Here is a 24,706-nt window from a genome sequence, read left to right as displayed (position 1 = left end):
GAGCAATTTCAGTCTTTGTATAGCCTCTGACTGTTTGTCCCCTCCGAGCACTCCAAAGAGCTGGCTTTACAGTGGGCTGGCTCCAGAGCTGAGGTGAATGCTGGTGCATCCAGGCAGCCTTTGATAAGTGAATTTTCAAGTGGCAGTGCTGGCACAAGCAGCTGCTGTGCCACACACCCCTCAGTGAGCATTTGTTCTCCGTGCCTCTCTCTGTGCTGTGCTGCTGTAAGCAATTTGTAGCTTCATGGCAGCATGGGCTACAAAATGATCTGACTGCAAAATGCTTTTTCAAATCCTGCAGATGAACTACAGATTTGGTCTTTTTTATACTCATTTAGGAGTTCTGACTGCAGCATGAGTGAATACCTTGGTTAGCTTCAGCTGAGCCCGATAATTAATGAGAGCAGCGAGCATGTAACAGCTTGGGCTTCAGCATGGGCTGTCCAAGCCAGCCAGAGATCACACTGAATTGCTCTGACAGCTGGCACCTGCACTATTGAATCTTCATTGCTGATCATTACATCTGGCTTGGAGACATCTATTCAGCTAAAAATCACATCTCACAGCACCAAGATGGCCATAGCTTTGCCTAAATGGAGGTGTGTTCTTTCTGAAAGAAGGGAGATGGAATCAGACACCTTTAAAAGTCACTTTTCTTCTTACTTTTTCATCTTCTTACCCTTCCCTATACACTTTATAGTGTACCTGTGGACTATTCAATTAGTTAAGTGGGCAACAAAACCTTAAAACATGTCATTACTGAAGGATGCTCAAGGAATAAGCAAATTAAGAACCCCTTAAGTTTTACTTAGTTTTATTTAATTCAGTAGCTAAGCAAGTAGATGCCACATTGTTTCAGCAATGTTGTAAAACCCTTTTATGCATATTCTGTAGGTGATTCCTTGGATGCAGCAGGGCCTTTTAGTGGCTAGTTAAATCAGTCACAGATTTGTTACAGAGCTCCCCAGAGAGCTGAATTTTTCCTACAAAACATGTGGTAGATCCTCTAAGTTCAGGTCTCAGTTACCCAGTAAATCTACCACAGTTCTGCAAAGCACCTTCTCTTTTTTTCCTTCACTGCAACTGTGTCTAAGTGGAGTATTTTATTAAATCAGATCTGCTTTGAGAAAAAGACAGTTCATTCATCCTTCTAATTACTACTGTTCAAATTTAGCCTCAATTAGTGACCGCTCAATTTGCTGAGATTAGCTCTGCCTGTGTCCAAGTGAGACTGGCTATGAAGTTACATGTAATAAGCCCTGCATTCCTCCTTCTACTTAACACATCAACAATCAGATATGTGGTGTTGCTTTTCTATAAAGGAGTAAATAAAATGTCCTTGTTGGCTGCAAACACCCAATCTCTCCTTTCCCAGAAAAGCTCAGTTTCTGAATGCTGGGGACAAATGTGTCACCAAAAATCAAGGAGGTGAGAGCAGTGGAACAGTGTTATTGTTCTACCTCTGTACAACACTTTCTGATATGTGAAATATAAAATTACAGAGATGTGAGCCCCTCCCTCTGAACACATAACGCAGCCCCACAAAATGCTTAAGGATGTGTTATTACAATTGTTTCACATGGGTGAACCTGGGCAGAGAGACCAGATACCCAAGACTAGCAAATGGAGTAATTGAACTGAAAACACACCCAGAGAGGTTCAAACTTCTGATCAGTGCTCTAGCTACAAGACATCTCCCTGTGATCCTCCTCCTCATACTGGGAAGCCTGCAAAAGCCTATTGAATGGGTATTATAGCTTTTTGTGTTTGGATTCAGCAGTTGTTTCAGCCACATTTGAAAGGAATGAGTCAGGAATTTGTGTATGTGGGAAGTGGTTTCCTCTCACATTACTGCATGTATGGATGAAATACATTTCTTCTACTATGAAGCTGCTGAATGGGAAAATAAAGTAGTGCAGCTGACTGGCACTTTAGTGGCTGTACTTGGACCCTGATAATGAAAAGCCAGCGGCCTTGGGAGGCTGGTTTGGACAATGCATTCCACAGAAAAGCTGGTGAAACCACTTGTATTATTATAAAGAATGAACTAGAAAAGGACAAAGTGGAGAAAAAATACCAATATTAAAACCTGATAAATTAGAGACCCAGTTCTTTAGTGAAACCTGGCCTGGCTGAAAATGCAGGAGGAAATGTGGCTTTAAGACATGAGCTACAAAGCAATAATGAAGACGCCTCCCTCTGTGCTTTAGGCAGTTTTTGCAGCATCCAGTGCTCAGGAATCAGGGATAATGATAATGGCTTGTGCCTGCAGTCATTACAGCCATGGCACGCACAGCATGGGAGGCATTAACGTCAAACTCAGGGCACCAAGCAGCGAGGGCAGGGCAGGGCTGGCTGGAATGCAGGTCAGCTCCCAGCCTGGCCATGGCCACAGGAGTGTGACATTTCAGAGCAGGCAGGGTTCCTCTGGCATGAGAAAGAACAGCAGAATTTGGGCTGGGGCTAGAACCTGCCCAAAAATGAGTGTGCACAAATCCAGGGAGCTGGTGTGATCTTCCTTTTGTCCTTCAAAGCTGATTTGATGCTGGAGCTGTAGGCTTCTGTGAGGTCTGGAGCTGGTGAGCAGCCCAGTGGCTGTTCCCAGCTTCTGGGGAACTGGAGGAGAAACAAAGGAGTTTAAGGACTGGTCAGATAAGTGGGCTGAGGAAGAAATGGGGTTAGAGGAAGAGAAAAAGGAGAGACTTGCATAAAGCTTTTGGGAAAACCCTGAGGAGAAAACTTTGAGAAAACTTCTGAGGAGAACACTACAGCCAGCATAAAATTGGAGAAGGAAGAAGACATAGGGAAGTACTGAAAGATTTCCCTGTTTCTTCCTTAGCTCATCAGGAATTTAAGGATCTTTTTGACTTGAAGCCCAAAATAGTTCAAATTATTTAAAGACCGACACTTTTTTTTTTAAAGTACTTTGATGAGTTAGGCAGAAGACAGTTGCCAGGTATGTTTTATAAAAAGAATCTTACTGCTGTACTTCTAAAAATAATGTTATACATATGTATATAAACTACATGGGACATTGTGGAACACTTAAGGTTTGAAGGTAATTCCTTAGGCAGGGCAGGGCAGGCTGTCAGGATCCACAGCTCCACTGTGGATCCCTCCAGCAATGCCAGCATGCAGCCCCAGCCTGGCCCATGCCAGGGGTGTTGAGTGAATCACTCCAGGAAACACCAAACACACTGAGACATTCACTGAGAGAGAAGGAAAGTGTATTTCTGCCTACTTTCTATGTATATTTTTTGCCATTTCCAAATATTTCCTTTGCTTTCAACCTCTACACATCAAATGATAGCAAATTGCAAATGTACTAGTTCCAGCTGAGCACAACTGGGGGTGAAATAGCTTTTCTTTGAAGCTGGAGCTAGAGTCCCCTTGAAAAGCTGTAGGGAGAGCTACAGACATTTGCAAATGAAAACTGAATTTCTGACCAGGTGATTCAAAGCATTGTGATTCATGAAACTTATTTTCCGAGGAGCTACATAATCCATTAAGAGAGCAGGCAGTGAAAGGGACCACCCCCGTAGCTAAGACAGCAATCACCAGGTACACAGCTTATTAAAAGAATGTCATTGTCTTCCAGATCAGCAGAAAAGCAACATAGATCTTTGTGAATATATTGTAATATTAAAAAATATATTCTAGCTTCTTTTATTTTTTCACTGATTGGAACATGATCATGGATCTCAGTACACATCTCAAGCAGAGGAAAAAAAACAGGATCAGGATCCAGGGCCAAATCCACCACATGTTGTAATGCTCTGGGAGCTCTTCCCACCTCTGTTGTCACCCTCTTGTATAGGTGCTCCCTCAGCCTCTTACCTGGAGCATATGTGGGAGTGCTGGTAGAAGAGCTGACAGCTCTGTGTGCACCAAGGCAATTTTCTTTTGGAAAATCAAGGCTTTCTGAGTGGCTATGTGTGTCTGCTGGAACACAATACTGACACTGCCCCACAAATTTCAATATTGCACACATGCAAAATGCAGTGTGTGCGTGTTTGCCTGTTGTGGGCAGGAATTGAGACCCAGGCAAGCAACCCCAGCAGTGCTGGGTGAGGGTGAGCAGTCAGATGCCTGATGGTTTCCTGTTTGATCACATGTATAGAAACAGACATGAGAAATCTGCAGGGATCTTTATGAAGTCAGTTATCTATGGACAATTTCAAAATAAAACATTAGCTGAGGTAAAAATAGAGAGCTCCAATTAGATTTTTGTAGCATTTCACTTTTTTGCTTTATTCCCTGCGTACCATGTAACCAGCTACCATTCCAACATTTTTCTTCATGTATGGGAACCAGTGAAGTATTTCAGGATCTCAAGTGAAACTGTGGTGTATGCTTTTGCTTCATAAACCCCCCATCCATTTAAACAGCTGGTAGCTTCCAGCACTGCTTGCATTTTAGAGTTATGGATGATGTAAATTCAGCCTGATGAAACACTAAGCTAACTGCTGCTCAGATGGAAAGGGGCTGCAGTGAAATATTATTTCAGTGAAACCCATACTTGGTGGAGGTTGGAGAATGCATACTCTGTAATTTAGTTTTTGCTTGTATCAGGTTTTGTCATAGAAGAAGTTAAGACTCTTAAGGACTTTGACAGCAATGTGAGGTTACCCATGGTCACAGCAGAGCTGCAGATTCTTATACTCTCAGAGGGATGTTGGTTGAGATCTATACCTCTCAATAAGCATGCTTTCTGCTTCTGCCTGCCTCCGACAAGCTGCACTTTCAAATACTGGTTTGGAAATTTTAGTCATCCCAAGGGCAACCCAAGGAACTGCACAGGGCCTACATAAAATTAAGAAGTTAGTGCCCCAATTCTAGATATTTAATCCAGAAAAAACCCCAAACATTCCCCTGCTTGATAAATAGTGCTAGACATTGTGACTTGGGCAGAAACAGAGACAGGCACATGGGGGTGCCCCCTGCAGCCAGACCCTGTGGGCAGCAGGAAAGGCGATGCTCAGAGCATGTGAGGGAGGTCACTTGGCCCTGCTGCATGAAAAACCCTGTTAGCTGCCCAGTGCAGCTCAAGCTCACTGATTGCAAGGCCAATATGTAAAATGTGTATCATTACTCTCCTCAGTTATCAAGACAGACCTTCTCAGAGTATATACTTTCCTTCCATCCAGCTCATTAAATATCAGTCTTAAAAGCAAAACGTATGAAGTGAGAAAGAAACAGCCAGCTCACTACTGAAATAAAAGTTTAATTGGAGTGTGCCAGCTGAGTTTCACACACATGGTCAAATATTACTAATGAAAGGTTGCAAATATCTCCCTTCTTCCCTTGAAATATTCCAAATAGACTGTCTTTTAGGGAGTGAAATCCAGTAATTAGCCCAGGCTTTAAACCACAAGGACTGTAAGGAATTGACCACAGAGCAGAGACCAAAGATCAAAAAAAATCCATTAAAGCAAAAAAAAAAAAGGAAAGAAAAAAGCAAAATCAGTAGGTACAGTTGCAGAATTTGATGTTCACAAGGAAACCCTTAATGGATACTCAAGAGCATTGCTTCCAGCTGCCCTAAGAGCCTTGTAGAGAAATGAAAACAAAATTACCTTTATTTCACAGTAACAACAAAAGCCAAAGAATTTCCAGTATTGGATGGTTTTTGATTGGAAGAACTTTCTACTGATTTCATTTAAAAACTTATTAAAGCAGAGTTTGCCTTCTTGATCTTATACCTACAACTGCACTTGATGACCAGAGGGGTTGAGATTTTAGCAACTGGTCACTGATTTGCACTGCTCAAGTTCATGGTTGTCACAACTCTGTTCTAGGCAGTTGATAACCTATATAAGCAATGGAAAGAAAAAGAGGATGGCAGAATAATACAGAAATTATGCAAACACAAGAGTTCATGTTTAGGCTGTGACACACATTCTGATGGGAAATGCAAAGGGAGACAAGCAATTAGATGTAAGGCTCATGGATTTACTCCTTTTTGATGTGTTTTCCTTAATTTCTTCCCCTCAAATCCCTTCTTATCTGAGCATTCCTCAGTGCACTACAAGAGTTACCAGGAAAAATTATTCCCTTCCTTCTTAAAGTTTCTACATGACAGCTTAATATTCCCACTGGGTATTTATAGAATAATTAATGAATAACAAAAGTTGAAATTGGGAAAGGGCTTTTGGATCATCCTCTCCATCTCTCTCTGCCATAAGCAGAGCACTGCAGTCAGAAAAGCAACAAAGAGAGCTGGCATTCTTGCAGCCTAAAACATGATTGAAAGAGAAAATTGAGATGCTCTTAAATACAAATCCTGGAAGTAACTATGGGTAAACTACCTTATGGACTCTCTCATTTCTTTGCCTTTTTCTTTTTCTTTTTTTCTTTTTTTTTTTTTTTTTTGTTCCATTTTTTTTGCTGCTTTTGTAGTTATCAAAAGCCACTTGTTGCGGGCAATGATTATTCTCACACAATATCATAGTTTAGTCTTATGTTTGCCTCTGACATGCAGTCTGCATTGCAGCATCTTCCATTTACAGCTGTGGCCCAAGAGTACCATGAGGTTTCCAGTTCTCTTGTCTGCAAGAGATACACTGCAAGGCAGGCACCAGAGAACTGAGAATAGTTATTGGTAATTCAAATGGGATAGCAATTTTCACTCTAACCTACTGTCTTCAAGCCCTACAAAGGCTAGCACTGCCTTCAGAATCACTGTTTGAATTGTTCCTCTTCCCTGTGATTATAGCCAATTCTGTTGGTAGAGAATTAGCCTTATTAGCCTCCATTACAGCTATTACAGAAACATTTATTGTTTAGCACATCTCTCCTTTCCCTGTAGCTGCAATGCTGATATGCAGATAATGCTGGTTTCATTTATTACTTTTTAGTTGGCATCCCCTTATCCATATCTCAAGGGAAGTTTCCTAACTGAGCTCCAAGATCCTGGTCATACCAGGCTTTGTAATAAATAGGATTTATGTGAAAATTTAAGATTCTTCTTGTCTTTGCTAGAGACTGCCTACCAACCCTACTGAAAGACTCACTTGTGATTTGCTGCCAAAGGATTAATTTTCTACCAGCACAGGTTCAGGTCTATTAGCAAAGACAGGATGTCTTGACTGTTGTGTCTGTGCCTTAGATAGTGTTTGCAGGAGCTGGTGTTCTTGGCTAATGGACCTTGGCTAATGGGATTTTGTTTCAAACAAAGGCTTTTCTATGTTTTACCTTTGCATCTGTCAATTACAGTCTGGCACTTGTTTCTCATCAGCTGACTTACTCTATTTCTTAGCTTCCTGGGGAGATAGTAGATCCAAGTGGGATGAACAGCAAAGGAGGGATTTCCCTGGCTGGAGCTTTCTGCCATGTGTTTGCTGTGAGCTGTGCCCTGGCTGCCACTGTGCCTGTCAGACAGAGCCCCAGCAGCTCAGGCTTCACCCAGCGCCGGAGCTTGCACAGCCAGACTGAAGACGCAGAGCCACACACAAGGGCTGGACAACCTTGCCTTTCAAGCACAGAAGTGCAGAGTGCCAGACCTATCAAATTAAGCATCATCAGAGAAGCACAGCTCAAAGGCAATTATGTCCTTAAGCATGTGTTGCCCTTCCCTCTGTGCGGGACCCAGCTGTGATCCAGAGCCAGTGCAGCGTTTTTCTCCCCAAATTCTTCAGTCTCTGCAGAATCTGGAAGCGCTGAGAGCCCCTGGAGTTCTATTGGTCCACTAAATCTGGAGGAGGAGGGATGAGGTCCCGTGGGTTCAGCCGGGCCACGAGGCACACGTCGTAGCTGTCATGCATGAGGACGTTGGTGGCCACCACGTTCCACTGGTTCTCCCACGTGTCCAGCTCCAGGATCTCCTTGGTGATCACTTCATGACGAGCTGAAAAACAAAGGCAACAGCAGCAGGGGGCAAGTCAAACAGGATCCAAGAGGTTTGGGCAGTTGTTATTATGAGCCTTCTGAAAGGGGAAATAAAAAGGTAATTTCTGTGGTACCAATACTGTGAACATAGAGCAAATTAAATAGTGCAGATGGAAATCTCCACAGTGCAGTCAGTCCTCACACTCTGGGTGCCAGGTGCAGAGACAAAAGCACCAAGTGCTTCATCATTGTACAAGCATGCAGGTGGCATTTTATCCTGCAGTCAACTGTCAGATGCTCATCTTTTAGAGACAGAGAGTTGCCTCTTGTTCACAAGCATGCCTGCATGCAGTGTGTTCTTTTCTTTGCCCCAGCCAAGATGCAATTCTCAGGCTGCAGGAAGCACTCCAATACTATGGCTTTTCTTGGGTGCACAGTCTGGACATCCTGTGATTTAGGGAGAAATAAAGACAGAAAGAGCCCCCAAGGCTCTAGATGCACTTTAGATGTTCTGAAATGCTGAGGAATTTGTCATGGACGGGCAGGTTAGAAGAATGTCATTAAATCACAGCCAATCTCCAGACAAGAACCTTTTTACAAAGACAAACAAAACATAAAGGAATCACCATGAGGCAGAGAACCAGCAGTGCTAAATCAAAATTCTTACAAGACTACAAACCCTTCTTTTGCTAACAACAGTCCTGAGCTCTGCAACAATTGTTACTCAAAGCCAATCTAACATAAAAATAAAACCATCTTTCATTTCTGCTCACTTTTTCTTTTCATCTTAAAGTTGCTTTCTCACAGCAAGTAACTTTAGCCTAAGTTTTCCTTACTTTGAGCTGAGGACATGCATGTGCTTTGCTGTCAGATGAGCCTCAGGAGAGATGCTTTAAAAGCCAGGTCTCAGACTTCCAAGGACAGACACTTCACAGGTACCAGGATAAGAACCATCACAGCAAGAATCATTGAATACTCAATGCTGTTTTATTGAGCCTTAAGAGACTGGTGACAGGATAAAATTTACAGGCTTCAAAATGAGATTCCCATTCAGCTAACTCTTATGGGAATTTTTAAATACAAACCCCCAGCAACAGCCCTATCTCCCATCTATCAATTGCACCTCATGGTTTGGGCACTACCCTTCTGTGTAACTGACACTAAAGGATTGAAGAAGAGCAAAAGAATGAAAGCAGAAGAGCACCCAGAGACACAGATTGTTCCTCATGTTGGAAACAGACCACATATTCCTCCAGGGGACAGCAGCTCTGGGGGTTGAGTACAAAATTGGTGTTGATGTTATAATGATGCAGTGTGGTGGGATTTAAAATATCCTCCTGCAGGGGGGAGCTTTGGGATGTGGGGAGGTCAGATGGAAACAAGGCTTCCCCTCCCAGGAAAGGCTCCCTTGCTGAGTGGGTACAGGACAGTTCTGTTTTCAGCAGGTCCTGAACATGCACAAGACCTGTGGATGTTGCACAAGTTTTGTGCACATTTCTGCAGATTTTTGTCATGCTTATCTAAGGCATCCACTCACCACCCACTTCACCATCACCCCCTTTCATCTGGATACAGGAGGGCAGCACAGCTTTTCTACCCCAGCTTCCACAACCTGTTCTCATTTCCCCCCCTGCTGTGTCACAATTTATTGTGGTGTAATTTTTGTAGGTCCAAAGCCAGACCTCTGGGACTCTCATAGATCTCCACAAGCACAAGCCTACTCTCCAGGAGCTTTGAGCAAGACTGCAGGATACAGTCTCATCTGAACAGTCTTTGTTCCATTCCTTTTTGTGAAACAGGTTATGATGGACTGCTTATTGAACCTGGACTTTTGAGAAGGAAAATAATACACTGGAAGGCTGCAGCCATTCAAGACAGAAGACAGCAAACTGCTAAAAAAGCCATTTACACGTGAAGAGAGAAAACACAACTGAAAAAAGATCAAACAAATAACATGTGCCACTACCAGCAAACTCCTATGTGACCCTGCAAGAGTGAAGAGGTTTTTCCTGAGGCAAATGCAGGAACACAAACAGACCAAAGCGGTGGCACAGGAGACTCCTGTCTCTCTGTTTTTTTATTAGATCATCTCTTTTATGCAATAATTTTTTATGCCTGGATTTTCTTTGGCATGCATGATGACAAAAATGTGACAAACACAGGAAAAATAATCAAATGCTGGAACTAAGATATTCGGTGAGTGATTGCAACACTTCAGTAAAAGAATTCATAATTAAAACATCAAAGGCAGGTTCAGCAACCCTTCCTTACAAGCCTTGCTGTGTTTTTTCCTGACCTGGGTGACTCTCAACCTTTGCGTCCCTTGTTTCCCTTTTTCTGTGGGATATTCTGACTGGTTTTGTTCCACATTAGAAATTCTGCTTTGCAGCACAAGCAGTGTTAGTTAACTGTTAACCCTTGGGAGATAAAAAGAGTCAAGGGAAGCAATAACTTCTCTAGTCTTATCTTGTTTAAAGGAAATTAAGCAGCACCCTTTAGATGAGAGAGTTCATGTGAGGCAAAGCACTGCTCAAAATAGTCATACTTCAGAAAAAAAATTACACCTTTTCTATTTAAAAGAGAAATGAGTTGAAAACCTTCAGTTCTCAAGCCTTCTTTTAATCTTATTTTTTCTTGGTAAAAACAACAGAAAAAGTGGTGCTTTCCAAAGAGAATAGCACCTTTGATTCCAGGCTATAATGCTGGATTTGGGCTTTAATTCCAATAAACAGCTTGAAGGTACAAATAATTCCTGATTCTTCTTCATTGATTTGCCTTATTTAATTGCAATTTTAAACAGACAATGTCATAGAAGATTATTCTGCTCACAGGAGAATCATATGACACCTGCAGAATGATATTGGCTGTATTGCAGAGATCACCTTCCTAAAAAGCCACCCCACACAACTCTCTGTCCTCATTGCATTATTCTGCCTTACCAGACAACCACCTTCCCTAATGAAAGGGTTTCACTCATTTTATTTCTACAGAATGAGGCATTGTTTTTCTGCATGTTCTTGTTTAAGAAGTTAAAGTTTTAAAGAAACTTTCTTACCCTGTGTTTTTCTGCACAGGATTTAAACCACTTTGGATTAGAATTATTCCAATTGTACAAACCTACCCCTGATGCAGATCCTTTTCTAGCAGTAAAGCAGTGATTTATTCATACTCAAGAAAGAAAGAGGATAAACCAGCAAAGGGATCATTAATCCCAGTGTAACTTAATCCCCACCAGAAATGGTGGGGTGTTAAAAAGAGTCAGAACTCTTTTGGTACAGTTTTGCCTTCTTGATGTACAAGTGCAGACTGAAGGTTAACAGTGACCCTAGAAATCCATCTCTTCCCAGTGCAAGACTTAAATTACACCTGAAAATGTTCTATTTATGAGAGTTAAAACTGTATTTTATATATGCAAATACAGTAGTCAAAGCAAAATTAGTTTTAAGATTAACTTTTATATTCTGGTCTGCAAACAAAACACTTTTTCACATCATATTTTTCTTTGAATGTGCAGAAAGAGAAAGAACAAAAATATTAATTTTCAGTAAGTGATTGCCTGCCTTCCATATACACAATCATGTTTTTTCTTGGAAAGGTTTGTGACTCACTCCCCAAATATGGCCAGACTTCATTTTATGCCATAAGTTTTCTCATGCCATTTGAATCAGGATTGAACATAAATCAGGATGAACAATTCTTGGAAAGACACACAGTATGACTGCAGGCAACATAAATATTTCATATGCTTTTTCATCTGTTTTGCTGTTGTTGGTTTTTTGTTTTGTTTTTTGGGTTTTTTTGCTTTGTTGGGTTTTGTGTCTTTGTGGGTGTTTTGATGGATTTTTTTTTTTACCACATTCCAATTCTGATTTGGAGGCTGGGAATGAAAGAAAAACTTCCCGTATTACATTAGTATTTATTACCACCTTTTTTTGGACCTTTCTTTCTCATTTGTAATTGAAAATTCAGGTACAATTGTTAGGTTTTGAGTTGAGAGGGCTAAAGGGAGGCAGATGTAGAAGAATTAAGCAATATGCTTAGCAGGTATAAAATCCATACTCCATCCAGGACTACTAACCACACAGCTATTACACTTGTAAGCCAAGATAAATAAATCCTTTCTGCTGTAGGCTGCTCATTGTCCAGAGGATTGAACTTAAAAAAGAAAATCATCCTGAATTTCCATTCACTGGAGTGAAATCTATGGCAAGTTTGCTGAAGTGTGGTTGATATTTCATTGTTTCTTGCAGAAGCCCATTGACATCAGCTGGGAGGTTTGCTCCAGCACAGGAATGAGGAAGCAGAGGGGTGCAGACAGTGAGAGCAGGTGCCAAGCCACAAGTCATGATGTCTCTGCAACAGTGCAGGGCAGAGAAATAAAAAAAAAGAAAATAAAGTATTCTGGGACAAGTTCACCTGCCTTCTAGCAGTGACAGAGCCACACTGACACACTGTTAGATGGCCAGCAGCACCTCAGCAACTTTATCCAGAGCAGGGCCACCTCATGTGCTGGGAAAAGCCTGAGTGTCACATCAGTCCTTGAGCCCTGTGCCCTAGGACATCCTCACAGGCCACTTGTCTGAGCTCCTCCTGATGTTGGTTCTCAGGCTGATACAACCTTTTTTCCTTTCCAGTTTGAAGGCTCCTAATATGTGCTGTATTCTTTTGTCATAAATCAATTTATACAAATAAATTTTATATAAAAGACATCCAACCTGTAGCAGTTGGACTGCTGTCTGCTCTGCTCTCGCCATGGAAAAAAGCACTTGAATAGCACAAGGTGCTTGCCAATTCAACAGTCCTTGAAATATTTACTCAGGTGTTTCTTTCACTTGTCTGCCCAGTTCTTGTCACCAAACAGCCACCCAGAGCTGCCTTGGAGCAGTTCAGTTGCTGGTTTGTACCTGTTTTTTCATGCCATTATCTGCACCAGAGAATGATTTCAAGCACATGGGACCAGCCTCTGCTACTTATCTTCCTCACCACTAATAGCTGCTTCCATAATTACATGAGGTGGAGTTAGGTGACCTGGGAATTCATATTTGTGTTGCAATGGGATAGAAGTGCATTTAGATCATTACTACCAGATGTCCTGGCTCCTCATTTGCAGTAGGAAAAATAATAAGTTCACCGAGTCTGTGGCCTTCAATCCCATTTGTGTGCGTGAGGTGCTCCCTATCCCCACCAGGGAGACACAGGCAGCACCCTCAGGAGGTCAGGGCCATCCATCATCTGTGCCTGTGGGCAGCAGCAGGCAGAGAATCCACAGCTTGGCTGGGCTGTTTGAGGCTGGCCAGGTGAAGTGCCCAGGCAGTGTGTCCCACCAGACACACCCAAAGCTGGCAGGAAGGTGGGGGCTTCAATTCACCACTGTGCACCTTGTTGTTTCCCCAGCACCTGCATGGAGTAAGGTAAGATATTCATTCTCATAGACAGGTCCTCTCTCATCCTGATCTGATGAGCCACCCATTCACTCACAAATCAGTGGATACGAAAATTAAATATATATATATAAAGAATGGGCTGGTCTAGAGAAGGGAGCTCCAATTCAGTTGCTCTAACTGTTATCCTTGGGACTGACCCAGCTGCTTAAACTTTTAAAATCTTTCCAGATTTTGCCTGCTCTTCATGGCCAAGGCCTCTTTCAGGTACAGTCTCACAAGCAGGTGATAGCAGGATCACAGGTTACAGAGGCAGGGAGTCAATGCAATATGAATTTATATGGGTAAAAACAGCAAATCAGAGTAAGAACTATTTGGCTCAGCCCATCTTGAAATACTGTTTCTAAATGCCTTACAATAGGTTCATATATAATTTATAGAAGATATAAAACATGTTTAGACTGTGCACGACAGTTTTGAACACAGTTGATGTCATACATGGCTACAAGCCATGTTTCTAAACAACCTATTGACCTTTTCAGCAATTAATTAAAATGCATTAAAATATCTATTAATCATTCATTAACCCTTTATAAACAATAAATGAGCCTCAGTAAGAAGCAGGACTGAATAGCTAATACCACTTCCAGAGAGTGAGAAGGTCAAATTTAGATGTGAAATGAGCAGGTGCTGCTGCCCAGCAATTCCCCTGACCTGATTTGGCCTCATTTATGGCAGCACATTTCCAGCTAATGAGCAGGGTAGATGAGCAGCCCTCCCTGGGCAGGCAGCATTTGCAGGGGTCTCTCCCAGTGCCAGCAGCTCATGCTGGTGCTGGGGGAGGATTTGGTGAAAGGGAGAATTTGGTGGAAGGTCAAGCTGCATTTTTTGGGGTGGATGTGGCTTGTGAGCTGCAGAGCCACGGCAGTGCCTGCAGCCCTGAGCAGAGCAAAATGCAAGGGCTCTGAATCCCTTCCATTGGTGGGAATATTTATTCTAATGGCAACAACTGTGGGCAGGAGAACTTTAATTATTCATCTGTGCACACTAAATTTTAACAGAGGGAAACAAACAGTGCTGCAGATAAGCAGCCCGGGGTTTGAACCTCTGCTTTATTTAGCTGGGAACATGGGAAGGTGCTGGAGAACCAGGTTTTGTTCCAATCTCTCAACCCCCAAGCTTCACAAGTGCAGTATTTACTGTGCCAGACTCCTTAATATGTCTATATTTAATTCCAGTAATGTTCCATAACCACTATAATAAAAAACAAGCACTAGAATGATTTTCCATCTAAATCACATAATGGAGGAGACTAAGGGGAACAGCTTCCATGGGAGATTAGTCAAAATAAATAACTATTAAGTTAGTCTACTATTAGGAGTGGGCAGTGTGGAGATAAAAACTCATTAGCTCAGCTGGAATATAGTAATTACTACACAGTTCTGCACTGCTGCAAGCAGGGCTGCTTCTATTCCAATGCATGGATTGCAGATTATGTAAATGAGGAAGAATAGACTAGAAAATTGATCCACTGTAAATTTTTGTTTTGTTTTGTTTATAAGAATCAAAATTAACACAAGTAGCAGGACTCTGCATCACCATCACCTATCCTGGGTAACAGTTGCAAGCACAAAATAATTTAGGTTCTTGCATGTCCATTTCATAGATATTTCTTCCCTTCTTCCTTTCTTTGGCTGTAACAATATTCAAGAGAAAAATTTATTTCTACTTGATATGAGTAAATAAATAACAAAACTGGATTAAGCAGCTCTGCTACCATATGAAACTACACACATTACAGAAAATTTCAACATACATGTTAGGGAAGTACTTTCACCTCCTCTGCTCTAAGCTACACAGGAGGGAGATGGCAAAACTGCCAGTTCAGAGAGAGCTCCACAAAAAGCCCCATTACCTGATGAAATTATGAGACCTTTTAGGGGATATGTGCTGCTAAGAGCAGATCTATTAAACATTTCATAATTTGCATTGGGGTGCTTGTACCTGTACTTTGCACATCAGCTGATGTCACATGGATGACAGTATCACAGTTCAGGTGGCATTTTAATTAACATCATAGAATCATTTAGGTTGGAAAAGGCCTCTAAGATCACCAAGTCCAACCCTTAACTCAGCATTGCCAGGCTACCCCTAACTCACGTCCCTCAGTGCCACAACTACATGGCTTTTAAACACCTCCCGGGATGGTGATTCCACCACTGACCTAGGCAGCCCATTCCGGTGCTTGACAGTGCTTTAGATGAAGAAATTTTCCTTAATATCCAATCTAAACCTGCCCAGGTGTAACTTGAGGCTGCTTCCTCTCTTGTCCTGTCACTTGTTACACCTGGGAGAAGAGACGACCCCACCTGGCTACAATCTTCTTTCAGGTGCTGTAGAGCCATAAGCTCCCCCTGAGCCTCCTTTTCTCCAGGCCAAACACCCCAGCCAGTCCCAAGGAGGTTTGTGCTCCAGCCCCTTCCCCAGCTCCCTTGCCCTTCTCTGGACACACTCCAGCCCCTCAATATCTTTGTGTACTGAGGGGCCCAAAACTGAACCCAGGATTTGAGCTGTGGCCTCAGCAGTGCCCAGAGCAGGGGGACAATCACTGCCCTGGTCCTGCTGGCCACACTGTCACTGATACTGCCAGGATGCGTTGAGTTAAAAAAACCCAAAAAACAAATCAACAACTCAGCTCTGGATTTCAGTTTCCAGACAGCTGGACCAACACCTATAGCCTGAAAGTAAAGCTACAATCCCCAGCCACCAGATACAGCCTACAAGTGACAATGACAGCAGATGACATGGTCCTAGTAAGCAGGCACACACCTTTTGTTTCATTTCTTTAACCAGAAAAACATTTATAATGCTCAGAAGCACTCAAAAAGAAAGGGAACCTGATCTGGCAGGCATTTTATAAGGGTGTAATCCTGCATACCTGAAGAGCTGCTCCCCCTCCATCAGGGAGCCACACTAATGAGGCTGCTTCTGCTGGGCACAGGCTGATGTCAGTAGCTGTCAACTTGTGCAGCTTGACAGGTTTTTGTTCAATGAAAAGAAAATAAAACACATCAACAAGAGCACTGTACAGTCAGGCTGCAAAGGCTGGTTTAAAATCCACAGTTACAGCAGGGAATGTGGCAGTATTTTAGCAGAAATCTGGCTGGCTGTTGCACACTGAGCCCTGCTGAGTATTCATACTTGGGGTAGTGCTTTCACTCTGTGCTGAACCATAAGCTAATGGAAAAAAAATTAAGCATGTGTGATTATCTTGATGAATGCTGCAACAGTGCTAGAAAATGACATTTGTGACAAAGGCTTCATGAGATGGAGCAGAGACAAGCAGGTTAATGGCTCCTGTTTACCATGGAAGTTTTAGTAGAAAATGAGCTAATTTGTATAAACAACTGGACAACAGATGAAGTTTTAACAGTCTCACTAAGGAGGAGACAGATTCAAAACAAGAAGTGTGTTTTTGGGTACTTATGACTGTAAAAACATACAAATTAATCAGCTAGTGATAACAATACAGAGGTCTCAGATGCTTGCACAATCAAACCAGACACCAAGTTCTTGATGTCTTTGCGCTAGGTAAGCCAAGTTAGGATCCCTCACATCCTGATTTAAACATGAAGCTTTAAAAGAAGGAGAGCTCCTCTGAATTCTGAATTTCTTTCTGCTCCTTCAGAGCAGATATAAAGCACCAAGGATCTGAATCTCCCTCTGAAGTGTCTGTTGTTCTCCATCTGCTGCAGGGAGCCCAGGGTTACCAAGGTCTTAGTGTAGGCACTGCAGAGAAGTGTCTGAGCTTCAGCTGAATTAATCCCCTTTCCTCTTCCATGGCCAGCTTTGAATAAGCTTCTAACCTGAGCAAGCCTCAGCAGGAGAAGCCTTACAAGCATTACCATCTCAACATTGAAAAATATTCCTTGCAGTTCAGAGGTAGCTTGAACACACCTTGGAGTTCACTCATCTCCTAGAAGGACCTCCCATTGCTACTGTCATCCGACCAAGCTGACTTCCCTCTTGAGTAGCTGCAGTTTTTTCTTCCTTTTCTCCTGGGGATGATGTTAGGGCTGCACCATTTGTCTTCCCTTCAGGCAGACAAGGACTTGTGACAGGCAATACATATGGAATGGGAATCCTGCCATCACAAAACTTCAGTTGTCACATGGGACTGAGAAAAGATGGTAGGTGAGCAGTACTTATCCTTTCTTCCAAATTTAGGGCCCTTTAAGCAGTTAACAACTGCTTCTCAGCTTTGGCTACAGCATCTCTGGGCTCTAATGATCCACTTGGGTCTGTACACATGCAGGAAGGCATAGAGAGCATGACACATACCAGTCAAAAATTAACATGAAACAATGTCTTTACCAGGTCAACTTCCTGCTGGATCAAGAGTGGGTTTAAGCAAATACAAAGGCAAGTGAAGGCTGAAGAGATTAGGACAGATCTATACTATACAGGGGGTTAGTTTCAGCCCTATAGGCTAAGACTTCAATTGCAGCAGTGATTTTGGCTTATTTTCCTTTTTTTTTTCCTTTGCTGTGCTTATTCTTGAATGATCACAGCAGTCTTTTGGCATTCAGCAGGCAGAAAACCCAAAGACTACAGCTGTGCTTCCAGCTTGTTCCAAAAACTCCAACTGGATGAAAATAAATTACAATGTTTTGTAAAATTGGAATATCCTCTTTCAGTCACATCCCTCACAAAAACCAAAGTGACATGCCAAGAAGCCCAAAGACCAAAACCAAACAAACACATCCTAAAATAATACTATCTTCTACTAAAGCAGCAGAAGCACATGCTGTTCTGTACCTTGAGGCTGCTGAGCAGCTGTAATTGTGAAAGTGCAGGGTCAAGGCACCCTCTCCAGGCTCCCATGTGGCAGTAATAACCCTCCCTCACTCCAAAGGGTAATAACCCTCTCTTCATCAGGCAAGAACCCTTTCCAGCATGCAGAGAGCATGTGGCCAGGGAGAGAGGCCAGCCAGGTGACATCTCCACCATCAGCTCACGGCCTCTGCCCATCCTTGTCCTGATGATGGAGCCAGAAGCTGTCATTGTTGTGACCACTTAGAAAGCCCTTTTCCTGTACCAACTTGCAAGTCACAGTAATCAGCCTGTGTTTAAGGCACAGGTTCCTCTCAGCTCCTAAACTATGTGGTTACACCTGATTTGACAGTGAGACTCTTATTTTGGCTGCCTTGTTAATGACTGCCTAACAGCACAACTGCACACCACTTCTTTACTGGTGCACAGAATGCACATGTAGGGGGTCAGAATTCAGGTTGCACAGGTAACTGCAAAACTGGCATTTTGTAACTTTGACTTCTTGTTTTCCAATCTAAATAGCACTATTAGTACAAAGGAGTTCTATACATAATGATACAGATTGCAATTGTAGAGGAGGAATCAGGACCCCATTGAGCTGGCATTATACAAATATACAAAAGACAGCCTTCTTGAAATCCACAGGAGGACTTTCAGCCTCTCCCAGAACAACCACTCTTTATACATGACTCAGTGACAGAACGTGGTGGTATTGTACAGAAAGTGTTTTTTGTGGCTCTGAAGTTACACTAGTCAGAAAATCTCATATTAATCTGTTAGTCATCTGGAAAAAAATGGCTTCATTTTTCACTGTTAATAGAGTCATAGAGTCATCACATTGTTTAGGGTGAAAAAGACCTTTAAGATCATCCAGTCCAACCATTAACCCAGCACTGCCAAGCCCACCACCAAACCACGTACCGAGCTCCTCATCGACACATCTTTTATCTCCCTCCAGGGATGGTGACTCAACCACTTCCCATGATTAGCCTTTTGAAATTCTTACCCACTAACTTTAGGCTCTTTCATAATGTTGCTGAGAAAAAAACACAACTAGAATGGCACAAGGTTTCCTATGGAAACACAGCGATTTGTGATAAGCAAAATTTCTCTGACATCACAGAACTTCCATCAGAGATGACATGGAACACGCCAAACAATTCTTTTCAGGAAGCAGCTTCCTCAAACAGCAGCAAATGAAAGCAGAAGGCAAGTTGTGAACTAGCTGATGAAAATCATAATTCTAAAATAAAAGCATCTTTAAGTTTAGACATTGTTATACAAGTAAAACTGTAATGAGAAGGACAGGTCTCCCAGTGATACCACCATTCCTGATCAACAGTGAGGCTGACATGATATTTATTAGCACTGGATAACTGCTATTCCTAATCTGTGCTATTGCTTTCTCCTAGAAAGGAATTTGGGGTGGCAGCTGTATGTAGCAGAATCGTTTAAGTGTGCTTGTTTTGCAATCCTTTGCAATTATAATGAAAAAAAAAATAGGTTATATGCACTGGAGATCTAGATAAAGCTAAGCAAAGTTGGAAGGAAAAAGACTTAAAAGAAGAAAGGTGTCCCTGGGGCTCAGATTATTTAAAATCACCAGATCTGGAACTTGAGTCTTTTTGTATCTCGGTTCCCTACCCAGGGCTCTCATTAAGTACACAAGCTTTTTCAAAATTGATTACAAAAAGTAAGCAGGCAGAGTGAGATAACATGGCTAAGGACTGATGGACAGGGCCCTAATCTTCAACAAATATGCCCAAGTTCTCTGATGTCCATAAAACACTAAGCTCCTCATTTCTGTAACTCTAAATATAAATCCAGAATAATTCTGCTGAGGTTTTAGATTCAGACAGGTTTAGAAACTGATCAGAAACATCCTTAATTTTTTGTGCTTTGTTAAGGAAATTAGCAAAAGTCAAACAGAACCCAACTCGTATTGACATTAGGAGCTGGCAGTCCAAAGGGCAGAATCAGGTCTGTGACTCCAGGGCATGCCAGTGCCACCTGATAGGGCTGATCACTCACCAGGTCAGTCTGTGCCCAGTGCAACTGATTGTAACTACACAGAGCATGCTGGACTCATTTTAGTACCTGCTCCATGAAATCCTCCACAGAGGTACAGCTTCCCTTCCACGCAGCCTGCACTGGTGGAGTTGGTTCGTAAGGAGAGGAGGGGAGAAGGCAGAGGGGCTCCATCCCTCCAAAAGTCTCCATCAGGGTTGTAAATCTCCACTGCATCAAGGCATTTCCGTGTCTGTCCTCTGTCATAACCCAGGCACCCAATTCCTCCTGCAACAGATACAAAGGTGAAATGTAACAGTCCCACGTTCTGCTGTGAAATACATTGCTGGCTGCATTCTGTTTGCATCCTCTCATTTCCCACTCTTTCCTCTTTGCAGCTTCAGAAGTTTGTGAGAAAACACAAATCAGAAGCTACAGCACGTTATCCACAGACACCAAAGCAAGATCCCCTCTGAAGTCTCATATCAAAGGAAGGACAAGCAGAATGCCTTCAAAACACAAAGGTATTTTGTTCTATTTTCTTCCCATATGGTAGAAATTGTCATAATTATTTGTTCTATTTGCTGGACAAATTGCAATGGATGAAAACCTATTTTTCAAATACTGTTGCTGGATTTGACCCTCACGCATTACTAGCAATTATTTGCATTTCTTGGTGAGTTTTCTTCAATATTATACCTATCTCTTATGCTAAATTACACTTATTTCTTAAAGCAAATACAATTCCAGTAACAAAGCCATTCAACACACAGGAGAGCCAGCTGAGTGATTAGCAACAAGCCCTACTGTTGAGTGGCTAATTAGGGTGCTTGAAGTCAGTATGCAGGATTGAAACAGATCCCAGTTTCCTTTTGCTGGGACAGCCTGCAGGTGTACCTGAGATCCCCATGCACACTGGAAACAGCAGCAGTACTTTGCAAACTCTGCCTTTCCAAATCCCTTCCAGCGACCAAATCCACATTTTGAATTTGCAGCCTTTGGTTCTCAGGAATTAATATGCTGACATCCTCCCCATGCAGGTTTTCCATCTGTGCCAATGGACACAATACCCTGTAATGAGCACTGATGGAGTTCTTTTGTGCATGTGTGTGTTTGTGGCTACTTTTAAACATGAAATGGCTGCAATAGGCAAGCCATTTCCACATGGAGGCTGGCATTCCAGATACACGTGTGGGGTGCTCAATTGTGCAAATCCAAAATGCATTGTAAGCATGTAATTATGCATATGCAAAGGGAAAGGACTGCAAGTGCAACCTGTGCTGGTTCAGCTGCTTTTAAAATATACTGTCCCTAGTGCTGTTAAGCTGGTCTGTCAGAGAAATGAGCCCCTATTGCTCCAAGTTTTACTTGTATATGATTTTCCATCTGCCTCAAAATGGACTGTGTTATTTTTTAAATCTCTTGTGCATTCTCCAAAAGTGTTTGGAAGAGGAAGCTCCCTATAAATGGGGACTGCAGTGCTCCAAATTTGCTAGCACTGTATCCCTGATTTGCATTTTAGAGTCAGGCAATGATAAAAATCAGTTAAACCTGTATCAGAGCAGCAAAATTAGAATAAAATTCAGTGTCCATTATCATCAGCAGGAAGTTTTCCTCTGGCTAAAATTAACAGTATTTTATTTCATTCAATATTTGAAATTGAAAACCTTCATCAAGTTTGGTTTTCATCTCTTTTTCCAGCCCAGGGAACCTTTACTTGCCCCAATACCCACCAGCAAGGTCCTTGCAGTTGGTACTAGATACCCCTTAGTGTGTGCCAACACAGGGCTGGCACAGAAATGTGTTCAGTATTAACACCCTCAATTAAAGCAGCGTTTGCTCTGATGGGCTCCTCCTCTGAGGCTTGATTCACCTGAGAGCTGAGGTAGAGATTAACTGTGGTCATGGGATTTTGCTCATCATTTCCTTGTCAAAAAGGGAAGCATCACCCTGCTGAGCCTTTCTCATGATGGAGGCTCACTGAGCTATTCCTTGGGGTATTTCAGAATTCAGACATTTACGGTATTGCTCTTTACACCAGAAGCATTATCCTCTCCTGTGCAGCCTTTTCCTCTACTCCTTAATGCCTCATTAGAGAGGTGACACTCTTACAACAGGACAATATTCTCCTAAATTTATCAAGAAAAAATTTAAGAGCTAATCATATTTTTAAGCTATTTAACTGATTGCTTATCTCATATTGTTTCTGATTGTACAGATTCATTGGCAGATTCATAGAATACAGCATGAAAACAATTTGCCACCAGTTTATGTACAGTCCACAGATTGCAGTGTAATGCAGAGAGCTTCTCAAGGCAGTTTTAACTGGGAACCAATAATATTAGAACTCCCCACAGACTAAATTGACCCTTTCAAAATACATCTTTGTGGTGCCAAAGACAGATGGCTGCCGGTTGTCAAGCTAGATATTTTTAAATTAGCCCAGTTGTTACTGTACCCCACTGAAGAATATGCACTCACCCAAAGAAAAGTCTTCATGTGAAAAATGAAAGAGGTTCTTGTTCAATCAGAGGAATAAATGGCACCAGTTAGGGAATGCATGCAGCATGTCAGAAACCAATAACTCAGCTGATTGCCTTATTATTTCAGGCAGGGAGGGGGAGGTGAACAAAATGGCCCTGAACAACTTTAGAAGCATAATAGCTTTTTATTTCTTACTGTGTTTTTATTGCCGTTTTCTAAATAGAGTAACTGTGGGGCAAGGTAACTTCAGAAAGAACACAAATAATCAGGTACAAAACTGACAAAGCAGTCTGTGACTTTTTGCAAAAAAACCTCACAACCATTACCTTTTAATGAAGGCATTCAGCTGCCAGTCCAGGGGATCTCCCACAGAATATTTTTCCTGTATAGTTATTAGAAAAGCAGTTTTTCAGGACCTAGTGATGCATCTTTTCAAAAATTTCAGAGCTACTACATTTTCAAGCATTTATGAAACCTTCATGGGGTGATTTAAGCAACTTATATTTAACCTCTTTTAATCCTGTCTTTATCAGAGACAGTACTGAAGGTACAAAACATTTCCATTTTATTTAAACCCTGCACAGCTATTTCAGCTAAATCCAATTTCATATTCAATTTACAATGGCAAAACAAAGTTCTCAGCAAATAGGAAGAAGGAAAAACCAGAGGGGAGTAAAATTTAATTTTCAAGCTTAGAAGAAGAGCATTATGGAAAACAAGGCATCATGAACTTCAACCTCCTCTCTTAAAGCAATGTTAACACTGCCAGGTTGCTAACAAAGGAACTGAGGATATCAGACTCTCTAAGCACTGTTTTTTTGTGTTCCCAGATGCAGTAGCTGAGAATTACTCCTGTGAATAAGTATATTTTTCCTCTATGGAAATGGATGTCTCAGGACTCTTTCCAAAGAGCTGAATACAAAAACCAACAAAAAAAAGAGTCTCAAATTTAAAACAATTCACATCTACAATTGAGTGGAAGAATCTCACATTAACCAGGCTATTCATAATCTACAATGTATATATATATACAATGTGAGATTTCAAATTGGCAGAAAAAGTCCCCTTGCTGTGTCAGACAGCTCTGGCCACTTTGTACTCCATCATTCAACAATTCACATCACCCAGAAGCCACTGGCTTCTCCATTCATTTTTATGGAACCATCACAAATGCAAGTGGAGATACAGTACAGGGAACTATGGTTAACACCACAAAGACTGTCTTGATCTCAGGTTCTCTGGATAGAGCAGCTGAAAAACTGAGCTGGTGCTCTGCTCCAACAGGAGCCTCTACACAAAATGGGGCTGACATGTAGGGAGCAAAGGCAGGTACAGAAGGGGGCACAGGGGTTTAGGACATTAGGTTTGTGCTTAACTGATGCTCCTGGACCTGTGGGCAGAGGGGTGGGTGGAGGGCCCAGGTGATGCTGCTCAGGGTGATCAAGAGTTGTTGGTGCCCTCAGGGTACTGACAGTGTCATTTTTTATCCTGTAACTGAGTCCTCAGATCACCATAGCAAGCAGTATGTGCTCTTAGTAGTGCCTCTTTGAATTTTTATCAAAGGAAACTGGGAAATGGGTAAAAAAAAAAAAAAAAAAAAAAGGAACTCTTCAAAAAGCAAATGAAATCCAAGATTTGTCTCCTGTAAAGTAATTCATTATTAAATTGATCTCTGGAACGCACAATGAATTTAATAGTGCTAATCTCTTATGTAACATTTCCCTTCATTACCAGCACTCAAGCTGAGTCCCAGCAGTTCCATTTCTCTCTCATCCTCTGCTAGGCAGGGCGGGATGGCAGAGAAATGAGGGAGCCATAAAGCAGCCCTGGCAGGCACTTCCAAAGGTGAAACCAAGAAGCAATGTCATCCTTTGCTAACCCAGAGCACAGCAGATGAGGTAATGCAGCTTGTGCAAGACACGAGGGCATAAGATTGATTAGAAGCAGGGCTGAAAAATCAGATTATCTTCCTAAGCATGGTCAATGTTTCAGTTTCAGCTCCTTTTCTCATAAAATGCCTTTTCTGGCTTCCTTTGAAAATACTTAAGTGTGTAGAAAGCAGTTTCAATCTCATCTATCAGACTAATTTCTCTGCCTATTTTTGTTCCTTCCTGCACATGGACACTTTGGAGGCTGTTGCACAGGTACAAAAGCTCAGCATCAGACCCATAAGC

At 42.0% G+C, this 24,706-nt stretch overlaps 1 protein-coding gene across 1 annotated transcript in view; it reads right to left on the bottom strand.

Moving 5' to 3' along the window:
* Positions 1-7,676: 7,676 nt before the first annotated feature.
* The window catches only part of KBTBD12 (kelch repeat and BTB domain containing 12), a 28,731-nt gene continuing 11,701 nt past the window's right edge, over positions 7,677-24,706 (bottom strand). The window contains exons 4-5 of the mRNA XM_054281183.1: positions 20,139-20,336; positions 7,677-7,846 (exon numbers count right to left, since the gene is read on the bottom strand). Of these exons, the coding sequence (XP_054137158.1) occupies positions 7,677-7,846; positions 20,139-20,336 (368 nt within the window). The remainder of the gene's footprint in view (positions 7,847-20,138; positions 20,337-24,706) is intronic.

This window comes from Melozone crissalis, unplaced genomic scaffold, assembly GCF_028551555.1.
Source record: "Melozone crissalis strain CALT ecotype California unplaced genomic scaffold, PUWL_Pcris_2 ptg000029l_1, whole genome shotgun sequence".
Classification (NCBI taxonomy): Eukaryota; Metazoa; Chordata; class Aves; order Passeriformes; family Passerellidae; genus Melozone; species Melozone crissalis.
Note: the sequence above shows the minus strand (reverse complement) of the source record. Positions and strands in the feature narration are given on the sequence as shown.